The 12,191-nt window shown below is 36.6% G+C and overlaps 1 protein-coding gene across 1 annotated transcript in view; it reads right to left on the reverse strand.

Moving 5' to 3' along the window:
- The window catches only part of LOC114666343 (butyrophilin subfamily 1 member A1-like), a 116,756-nt gene that overhangs the window by 19,539 nt on the left and 85,026 nt on the right, over positions 1-12,191 (reverse strand). Inside the window, exons 8-10 of the mRNA XM_028821160.2 lie at positions 3,327-3,350; positions 3,199-3,225; positions 1,607-1,633 (exon numbers count right to left, since the gene is read on the reverse strand). Of these exons, the coding sequence (XP_028676993.1) occupies positions 1,607-1,633; positions 3,199-3,225; positions 3,327-3,350 (78 nt within the window). The remainder of the gene's footprint in view (positions 1-1,606; positions 1,634-3,198; positions 3,226-3,326; positions 3,351-12,191) is intronic.

Raw genomic sequence — 12,191 nt, forward strand, 5'->3', positions numbered from 1 at the left:
ATGTGCGCTTTTATTCAAGAATATAACCAAAGAAAAAAAAAAGCATTTGATTTACAGTGTGGCTGTCAATGAGTTAAAAACTCAAGCTCAAATGTCAATGAACAGGAAGTTTATATTTATTCTTGAATGGTGCACAGGTAAGAGCTGTTGCCTTATAACCCAAAGGTCCCGTGTGCTCTGCATTTTGAGTAGTGAGCTGCTATTATTATTATTATTTCTACGATATAATAAAAACATACATTTGATGTGAGCCTGTAACACGCAGAGTAAATTTTGGCTACTTGTAAAAGTTAGCACTTGTTTTTTTATTATTCAGTTGTATTCTCTCAGTGATGTTCACGTGGTACAATAAACTTGTCTCTCCCTCTCTGAGTTGATGGCATTTAACTCCATTCTTTTCACAAGAGCAGCACGGTCACAGGACATTGTATCTTTGATTGCCGGTACAACTAATAGTTCTGAGCAGGCATCAGCCACAGCTGATCTTAGGTCTTAGATATATCCAAAAACATCATACGTTGTTTGTATGTAAGTCTCTAGAGTGCTAGAGAGTAGTGCATCATTCATACGGTACTTATCTGGTACAAGTACAAGAGAGTGGTGTATACGTCATTCATGCAGCAATTTTGTGGTTAGGATCTGTGTGTATGTTCATTTTAAGGTGCAAGAGTATATCAATCCAATAATGAACCTGGCGAGGTCACTTATCCCTGAAGAAAGCAAGTAAGAGTAATCGAAAGGGAATACCACAATAATACAGAACCATTACAGGTGTATCTCAGTTGTTATTTAAGAAATAAAACTGCAACATTACCATTAAAAAATGAAAGATTAATGGCATATATTTAACATGTACTACTTAGATATACATACAGTTAGTTAGTGCCACTGGCTGTCATGTTGATGTTGATCACAGTGGACATTGGAACATTAAGATCGCCAGAGGTGGACTTGTAGTTCTGAGATTGTCCGTGTTTTTCTACCAATCCTTGGACAAATCTTTGCTCTTCTTTCTTTTCTCCATGTGTAGTGTGATACACACAGATAGAAACTCTGAGTCCACTTTTCTCCATTTAAACTGGTTACAGGTATGAGTTCTATATATTACTTGCCACAGGAGAGTTTAAATACAACTTAAAGGAGTATCACATATTTGAAATCCAATTATTTCCAATTTTGAAAAGGTGCCAATAATTTTATCCAGTTCATTTCTGGAGATCTGTGTGAAATTATACAGGATTTGACTTTTTTCTTAGATTTTTTGTTTTGTTCCAATGTAAAGAAAAGGAATAAACATGTGATTATTAAAACATTTGTAAGTGCAACAATTTTCTGAGAAAGGTGCGTGGGTACCAATAGTTAAGGCCATAATAACTCCTAGTATAGTACAGATTACAAGAGAATTTACAGTAAAGGTACAATCTCAAATATAAAGTAAAAATGCCACATACAGATAAGCTAATATAAATGCAATGTGAGTTCATTGAACAGAAGATAAAAATAAATAATTGAAAAGCAAGTTATTTCCATTATATTCATGGCTCACATTATGTGAGTACTGAAGATATTAAGAATTTAAATGTAATTTTGGGTTTGTGTAGCTTACCTTTTTTAATCTGTGTGATCTCAGATTCTAAATTACATAAAGAAAAATAAAGGCTTAGTTATTGTTTTTGCTGATTGTTACAAATACTGTGGTGATAAATTAGTCAATAATATGTATGTGATCTGGATATGCATTAGGCATATCGCTTTTGAAATGTCCTTATTGTGGTTAACATTGCATGCATCTTCATTTTTTGAATAAAAACATTTTAATACATTTGTACTGGTAACAAAATGAGACTCAAAGCCATGCATTTTGTAGTGTAGTGCAGTCAAATGCAAGTTGACCTCCAAAGTAAAGTACGTTATGAGGGTGATGCTGACTGAGAACATAGTGGTTACCAGTGAAATGTTCAGATGGGATATTAGAAAACTAAGTAGTTTATCCAGCATGTATTAGTAACTACTCATTTGTAATCCATTATTTATGGTAAAGGTTGGGAATGATGGAAATATGTTGAGATAGAAATATAAGATTACTCGACTGACAGGGCTATTTATATTGATGTACATATTCAAATATGTGAAATTCTTGGAGGAATCAGGGTGGGGTGGCGGGCACATGAAAGTGTGTTACATGCTGGCCAGGATTTATGGAGCAAAAGTGCGTGAAAGTTGGCTTATGCACGGTTTTGTGCATCTGAATTTTTTTGTGCGTGCACATATTTCCACTTTTGTCCATATGCCATATTTTAGAGTGAATTCTACACACACCGTTATCCATGAGGTCCCTGGTGTCTCTGTCATTTTCTTTATGAGATTTAAAGTCTCCTAGTAGGACCACAGGGCCTAAAAGGCTGAATAAACATTCACAAACAGCAGCCACATTTTTTTTTTTCGCTACGCCTCAAAGTCAAGTTGATGAACTCTACTTCCAAACCAGTGCAAACTTCACCTGTACGACACTTGGCAGGAAGAACATGAGTATTCCCTCACCTGCATGGAATTTCTGCTGTGGGGAAGCTCTAGAGAAGAAAGAAGAGAGAAATCTCTCCAACTTTGCTTCAGAGCCAGTACTCTGCAGATTCGTAAGTTAGTGAGTATTTTTTAACCTCCTGCATTAACTCCAGTTAACTTGCCAAAGCCAAGTATGTTAGGGTCCACCTAGTATTTTCACAATTCTTTGGGCTGAGTTAAACTAGGCTACTTAATCAGTCAGCAACCAGGCTCTGTAGCAAACACCAACATCATGTCTGATGGCAGATGTGGGTTTTGTTCATGTATTATGTGCTTTCAAGCACACGCGTTACTTGATTCACTCTTCACCTGGCCCATCCCCTTGGTAAGGGAAAACTTCACAGGAACACAATGTTCCTGGTAATATAGCTCTACGTTTCACTGAAACACAGAAATGCTACCATCAAGCCAAGGTGGGCTGTTAAAGAACTGTATGTAAAATTTTTTACATTTTTTTAAAACTAAATATACATTATTTTGGGTACAAAATATAAAAATGTGTACTTGAGCAATACACAGTACCTGTGTTAAATCATTTGCAGGGGTGTTTTTATACAGATTTAAGAACCAGTTTCTATAAGGTTTCTCTATACAGAGGATGTTAATTTCGAAGCAGTAAGAAAATAAAACACTCACCTAAATGTTTGATGTGCATGTCTTTTTCTAAAAATGAGATTAGAGAAATGGTTTACATTAAAATATTACTTGATATCTCCATTATACATGATTCACCAAGCATCTGTTTTCAGTCTAATCACACTTACGTTCTGCAAGCAGCTTTTCAGATTCTGCAGAGAAATGACAAAAGAAGGATTGTGAAAACTTAAATAAAATCAGAATACCACCTTTCAAATGTATTAATTTTTTTTAAACATTCTTTTATTAGGAAGGGCAAATCTAAAATATACTTGTGGTTCTTATATTACTTTTCTATAGGAAGACGTCTAACAAACCAGCTATCCATAAATATTAACAGTAGCAATGTAATGGAAATCAATGAGCTTTGAACACAACACTACAATCTTTACTGCCATCAACTGAAATTCAAAAACAATGCCAAACATCTTACTAGGAAATTGGGCTTCTTTAATGACAAAACTGAATGATGTGAAAAAGCACAGGATAAAAATAATATAAAGTTCAATTAAAACAAAAAACATCACAAAAATACAAACAATACAGAAATTAATATAAAACAGGATTTTCTAAAGGCCAGTTTTCAGTTGAAGGAACTCCTTATCAGAGGCTGGTTCCTTGTGTTTTGTAGGCTATATGCAGTAAATAATCTTTAATATTAATAAAATACCTTAATTCATGTTAATAACATCTTTATGATTTACTGTGTATAAGTAGTAATGTAATATTTATTAGTCAAAGTTAATGAAGAAGAAATTAAAAAAATTAATGGTCAAAAACTGAACATGAGTACTGTGTCAAGGATGAATGATATGACTATTTAGACTGGATGCAGAATTAGGACTAGAAGCACCATAAAAAACAGACCATACCAATTATTTTATTCCTCGAGGCTTCCAACAATCACTCTCTGCTTGGAATATATGAGATGCCTGACAAGTTTTGTGTACGCTGATATTTAAACCAATATTAAGATCAGAGCTATTGGCTTTAATAATTAGACATGACTGCTATGCTTTGGAAACAGACTTCACCTTTGTCAATGTAAGCACAAATATTTTATTAATCAAACTAGCTGTGTTACCCAGCTTTACCCAGTAAATCTCCTAAGAATATGGTGATACTTCAGTCCTTGTATTTTCAAATTTGGCATGAAACTGCCTTCAATTATTCTTTTTGCACACAAGTAAAGTTACTTGAAAAGCATTAATATATTTTCCATATCACAAAGAAAATGTTCTGATTCTGGGAGTAAACCAAATACTAAACCTTTAATTGGCCCTGTTAAGTTTTCAAATATATAAGAATTGTTTTTTAGATTTATAGTCAATTTGTGAATTATGATTAAATCCATTGTTACAATTTATGAGCAATGGCAAATATCTGTGTTGATTTGCATGTCAAACAGAAGTGTCTGTGCATGTTTAGTAACCACAAGTCTCCTCACTTCAGAATTTTGTATGTATATTTAGCAACTGCAACTCTGTTCACTTCTGGATTTTTCTGTGTATATAGCAAACGCAACTCTGTTGCTCTGGGCATTTTTTGTGTGTTTTTGGCCATAGACTTTTTAAACCGATTTGGTCTTATATTGTCTGTGTATCCAGATCATTGTGCACGTTTTCCAGTTTTGTTAGTATATTTTTCAGATAATTCAGTCACATCATCTAAGCAAGAGAATCTAATTGACTGATAAACTTGGTGTAACCACTTTTGAGTTTGAGTAAGACACTTTTTAATTAACCCCAAATGTAGCAAATAAAACAATTTCTATAAACTTCAAATACACTTGTAAAACTTTCTGATGCAGTGAACAATTCGCAAGTGGTAGCATAAGTTGAGAGACTTTAGATATCATTCATATACCATTACAACATCATCGTAATTTTCAGCATTTGTGTTATAAGAGAAAACTATGCACAGAACCCTCTCTCTTGCTACAAATTGGACTATTTGATACTGAATTTCCAAACCTAATATATCCATATGATATGCACAAAAAGAAAGACAATAAACCTTCCATTTGACTTTACTCATATTATACAGTGTGGAACTGGTACATTATTAATCAACAGGGATTCCATTTTAATTGATCGAAACCAAAGTAAATATTGATACAGTTGTGTATGGAAACAAGTTTTTTAGCCACTGCACAGCTTCATCTGCACGGCACAACACATGTCAATGCCATACCACTTTCCTCTCTAGGACACTTCCTCTTCTTCACTTATCAGAACATTAGTATAATCCTCACTAAGATGGGGGATCATCATCCAATTGAAGAAGACTTGCATTTAAATAATGTATGACATAAACAACAACCCCCCCCCCTTGTAGTCTGTCTATCCTTTCTAAAAATGTGTTTCTCTCTATATTATACTGTACTCATCCCCATCTTTATTATTTAAGGGAAGCTATTTTTAAGGCGTTATTCAACTTATTTTTAATGTGCTACTCAGCTCCACCTTATTGGGGTTAGTCCACCCAATTGCTCAGTGCAGGTGTTCATCTACACCACTCATCTGCAAGAGACCTTCATTTGCATACAGAGGCATGCCTCAATCAGGCCACGGAGAAACTGCTACTTAGTATCGTGTACTCAGTACAATATTATTATGGATAAATATAAAAACAAGAGTCGAATTATTGAATTTTTTTCTATAGCGTCACCAAATGTCAGTCAAATCCGGCAAAGCACTTTTCGGATTTGGGGGTATTTAATTTTTCTGTTTTAGGAGGGTATTTAACCTCTAAATGTTGATATATCAAAATGTCCTTTCTTAGTAGATACCTACTGGCCTACATGTACCATCCTGCCAAATTACAGCTTTTTAACTAAAAGGAAATAGTGTTGTTGTTAATGAGTGAGTGAGTGAGTCAGTCAGTCAATCAGTCTACTTTGCATATTACATATAAAGTATATATACAGTATATATAAAAGATGTCCCTGATTCATTTCCTGAGCCCCTTATTTCAAAAAAAGTGGGTGTAGTCAATTCCAGTAAGCTAGGACACAAAGACGAAACTTGTCTGGAACAGAAGTGTGTTTCCACTGGATGACAGATGGATCAAAGGAAAAAAGGATGTGATTCTAATTGTCAACATTTTGTTTTTATTAGTTCTGTAATAGACAAACCATTGAAACTGAAAGTTGTACAGTATCCTCACACTTTCTATCCAGCTTACCCAGATTAGGGCCACAGGCAGACAGTGTATTTCCAGTGAGTACTAAAAGCCACATGAATGCCAAGCCTAAGCAGTGACCTTGTATATTATAAGACACACTCATGCATGTCTTGCAACAGGCCACGTTAGCAGTGCCAGTTAAACTAAACTGTACAACTTTGGGATATGAATGGAAAACTGTGTATCTGAAGGAAATTCTGAAGGAAAACTCCACACAGACAGTGCCTGAGCTGGTATTCAAACACTAAGCTTTGGAACTGTGAAGCTCAATCACTAACCACCAAATCATCCAAATGAATACAATATTAAATCTATAATAATAAAAGGCAAAGCCCTCACTGACTGATTCACTCACTCACTGACTGACTGACTCACTCATCACTAATTGTCCAACTTCCCGTGTAGGTGGAAGGCTGAAATTTGGCAGGCTCATTCCTTACAGCTTACTTACAAAAGTTAGGCAGGTTTCATTTCGAAATTCAAAGCGTAACGGTCATAACTGGAACCTCATTTTTCACAATATACTGTAATGGACGGCAGCTCGATGGCCGTGGGAGGAGGAGTTGAGTGTCACGTCATCACGCCTCCCACGTAATCACGTGAAAAGACTGTGAACGCAGTAGGGACAAATGAAGGAGGAGCCGCAAACAGCGAAGAACAAAAAATTCATTAAACAATTGAGAAGGGAGCGAGTGAAGATTACAAGCATGTTCATAAGGGAAACAAAGCACGGTGTAAAACGTAAGTTTAAATTAAGTTTATAGAAACGCTCCCGCTGCGGATTACAATAACATATTCGCGAGATATAAGTTTAATGAGAAGACATGAGGTATAAATGAACCACACGCCGTAGCGCAACGTTAGGGGCAACAGTTTCAACCATTCTATGATCTGCTTCTCGCAACTGAAAGACAGCACATGGCGGATGTTAGCCCACTTGCTGACCGCAACGTTAGGTGCTTCAACTCTGGCGCTGACGATATTCGATTCTCGAGAGGGGATGCAGTGAGTGTGTATGCCTGATGAGCCCAGAATTAAGGAGAAACACGTGTCGCATACTCTTTGCATTATTTGAAAGTAAACTATTAAAACCATTCTATGATCAGCTTCTGGGAAAAGAAAGAGGGCACGTGGCGGATGTAAGGCGACTTCCTGACCAACCACAAGCGTAACCTGGCAGGTAACCATCCATACAGTCAGATTGTGATTCAGAAAACGAATGCCATGAATTTAATTTCCACGATCTACATACTGTCAAATAAACGAAACACACGCCGTAGCGGGACAGCTGTGAAAAGCGAGGTTCACAAAAAAACAGATCCTTAACAAATTGTTATTGGTATATTTTCGATCCGTTTAAAAAGGTTTTATTTTCTTCTTAAAAAATTAAAAGCAGTACTTCGCCGCAATGAAGCGCGAGAATTTTGCTATATATATCTGCTTCTCACAATTAAAAGAGGGCACGTGGCGGATTTTAGACGACTTCATGACCAAACATAAGTGTTACCTGCCAGGTAGGGTTACCACTTTTAATACAAAAAAATAAGGGACACATACTGCAGCGGGTGCCACATCCCAGTGCCAACAGTTTGCAGACTCTACTTAAAAGACCCGCCCTCCTCACTGGACAGTTAAAAAGACCAATCAAACTAACGATGACATCAAGTATTACCCAATCAAAAGTAGGAAAGGAGGCATCTTCATAAAATGCGTGTGGGATGATTTGCATGAGACGCTGCTTTAAAAAAAAATGATAAAAAAAATACGGGACAAATCTCGTCCTGTATTGATTCAAAACGGGACGCGCAATTTCATTCTCAAATACGGGACGATTCCTTATTTTAAAGGACGGGTGGCAACCCTACAGTGCCAGGTAACCACCCATACAATCAGATTGTGATTCAGACTAGGAATGCAATGAATGTAATTACCCCGATCTACATACAAGGCGAAAGTCTTGCAACATTCAAAGATGATGGTTTGGGATAAGTACACCATAGAACATAAAAGAGCTTATGAAGCCTTGAACCGAAAAAAGCAAGATCTCAGAGATCGTAAAAAAAAAAATAGGAGGTAATGTCGTTTTACTCGCTGTAGATTTTAGTCAAACATTACCAGTTACTTCACGAGGGAGACCAGCAGATGAACTCAACGCGTGTTTCAAATCCATGCTTCTCCCACGCTCGGTTATATGTCGCGTGTTCTCGGGTAGGTGCACCAAAAAATGTATACATTTAAGCATGTAATGGGCAAACAAAAAATGAGGTATACCCGAAGGCACTGCAGTAGTACTTAATGTAACTTTACTTCTTAAATGTTAATGTTTTACTGTTTAATAATTTATACGCTTCTTATATGTTGTTCAAATTTTTTTATCAAAATACCAGTGACAGCGCAATGCATGATAACGTGGAGTGAATACACCATACGCATCCGCCCACGGCCGCCCTGGTGTGCGCAGATAGGAGTTGATTCTACAATAAAATAAAATAAAGATAAAAACCCAGGACTGTTTCCTGCCTTGTGCCCTGTGTTGGTTGGGATTGGCTCCAGCAGACCCCCGTGACCCTGTGTTCGGATTCAGCGGGTTGGAAAATGGATGGATGGATAAAAAGAGTAATACAATCATCACCCATAAAGCGGATAGTAGACGTGACGTTCTATATGTGTACCAGATTTCAAGTCAATAGGTGAAACGGTTTGCGAGCTACAGGTGATTTAAAATCCTGGACAGACAAACGAATAGCCACGGTAGCAAACTACAGAAGAAGATTTTACTGTTTAATAATTTATATTTATATGAAATGTGCTTCTTATATATTACTTCATATTCTCATATGATAATGATGTTAATGTTGTTTATATTGATTTCTATGTTATTGAAACTGCATGTATGTGTGTATATGTATGTATATATATATATATTTATATATATATATATATATATATATATATGTGTGTATACATATATATGTCTATATATATATATATATATATATATATATATATATATATATATATATATATATATATATATATATATATATATATACTAGCAAAATACCCGCGCTTCACAGCAGAGAAGTAGTGTGTTAAAGAGGTTATGAAAAAGTAAAGGAAACATTTTAAAAATAACGTAACATGATTGTCAATGTAATTGTGTTGTCATTGTTATAAGTGTTGCTGTCATATATATATACATATACATATACACATATATTATATATATATATATATGTATATATATATGACAGCAACACTCATAACAATGACAACACAATTACATTGACAATCATGTTACGTTATTTTTAAAATGTTTCCTTTACTTTTTCATAACCTCTTTAACACACTACTTCTCCGCTGCAAAGCGCGGGTATTTTGCTATATATATATATATATATATATATCTGTATGTGTATACAGTAATCCCTCCTCCATCGCGGGGGTTGCGTTCCAGAGCCACCCGCGAAATAAGAAAATCCGCGAAGTAGAACCATATGTTTATATGGTTATTTTTATATTGTCATGCTTGGGTCACAGATTTGCGCAGAAACACAGGAGGTTGTAGAGAGACAGGAACGTTATTCAAACACTGCAAACAAACATTTGTCTCTTTTTCAAAAGTTTAAACTGTGCTCCATGACAAGACAGAGATGACAGTTCCATCTCACAATTAAAAGAATGCAAACATAGCTTCCTCTTCAAAGGAGTGCTTGTCAGGAGCAGATCACGTCACAGAGATAGAGAAAAGCAAACAGATCAATAGGGCTGTTTTTCTTTTAAGTATGTGAAGCACCACGGCACAAAGCTGTTGAAGGCGGCAGCTCACACCCCCTCCCTCAAGAGCAGACAAAGTAAGCTGTTGAATGCGGCAGCTCACACCCCCACCGTCAGGAGCAGACAAAGTGAGACAGAGTTTGTTTTTCAATCAAAAATCAATACGTGCCCTTCGAGCTTTTAAGTATGCGAAGCTCCGTGCAGCATGTCGTTTCAGGAAGCAGCTGCAGAAAAGATCAAACGTGAAGATAATCTTTCAGCATTTTTAGACGAGCGTCCATATCGTCTAGGTGTGCAAACAGCCCCCTGCTCAATCCCCCTACGTCAGGATCAGAGAAAGTCAGCGCAAAAGAAAGAGAAAAGTAAGCCAGGTAGCTTCTCAGCCATCTGCCAATAGCGTCCCTTGTATGAAATCAACTGGGCAAACCAACTGAGGAAGCATGTACCAGAAATTAAAAGACCCATTGTCCGCAGAAACCCGCGAAGCAGCGAAAAATCCGCGATATATATTTAAATATGCTTACATATAAAATCCGCGATGGAGTGAAGCCGCGAAAGGCGAAGCGCGATATAGCGAGGGATTACTGTATATATATGTGTGTGTATATATATATATATATATATTATGAGGGGCCGTTCAGGAAAAAAAGATTGGTTAGTAAATATATACATTGGTTCAGATGTATATATCGGTTCGGATACATTGGTTTGAATATATACATTGGTTTTAATACATCCGTTCAGATACATATATCGGTTCACATATATACATTGGTTGGGATACATTGGTTCAGATATATACATCGGTTTGAATACATCCGGTCAGATATATACATCGGTTTAAATACATTGGTTGAGATATATATAAATTGGTTTGCATAGATCCATTCTGATATATATACATTGGTTGAGATACATCCGTTCAGATATATACATCGGTTTGAATACATCCGTTCATATATATACATTGGTTGAGATATATATATTGGTTGATATACATTGGTTTCGATATATATATTGGTTTAAATAGATTGGTTTAAATATATACATCGGTTCAGATACATCCGTTCATATATATATATTGGTTCAGATAGATCCGTTCAAATATATACATTGGTTGGGATTTACGGGCAGGCACAACGTGGCCACCCATGTTTAGCATCTCCCTTTCACTTCATCATTGCTTCAACACTGTTGTAATTATTGTGCATATTTTATGCAAGTAGCATATGCCTGTCTGTCGTGTTTTGTTTCATAAGCCCTCTTGGTTGGGGGGTCCTCGATTTCAAAGCACTTTTTTTCCTTTCATTATTTAAAACACTTGCACAGATACCCGCCTCTTCACCCCGCTCCGTCCCGCCCCGGCTCATTGTACCCGCCTCACTCGCTCCCTCTTGTCCCTCCCATGACAGATTCTTCTCAAAAGCCGAGTTACCGGAAAGCATTGATCGCAACCGCAGTATGTCCCATTTTTTCACCTCATGAGACGCTGGTTTATCAGTGACCGAAAGCCGCACGGTGATATCTGTTATTCCGCATTGGCAGCATTTCATTAAAGGGCGATATGCTTCAGCAAGGAACTTAGTCCCATTTGCTGAAAGGATGTTATGGAGGAAAACACTGGAGTTGCTTTGTTTCTTTAAAATGTTGATCAGGGATCAAAATGACCAGAATATTCCTGCTTCACAAATAACTGACGTTTAACTGTGTTTATAGTAAAACTGACAAAACGACACACTTGCACACATACACACGCACGTACACGCACGCGCACACACTTAAACTCACAAATCGTGGGTCCCACATACTACTGATTAAGTGTATGTGTCAGGGGCAATCATCAAGTGACACTGGTTTATCATTAACCGAAAGCCGCCCGGTGATTTCTGTTATTCCGTATTGGCAGCATTTCATTAAAGGGCGATCTGTTTCAACAGGGACATTAGTCCTGTTTGCTGAAAGGATGTTATGGAGGAAAACACTGCAATAGCGCTGTTTCTTCTGAATGTTTATCAGTGATTAGGGATCAG

This window comes from Erpetoichthys calabaricus, chromosome 16, assembly GCF_900747795.2.
Source record: "Erpetoichthys calabaricus chromosome 16, fErpCal1.3, whole genome shotgun sequence".
In the NCBI taxonomy this organism is placed as follows: domain Eukaryota; kingdom Metazoa; phylum Chordata; class Cladistia; order Polypteriformes; family Polypteridae; genus Erpetoichthys; species Erpetoichthys calabaricus.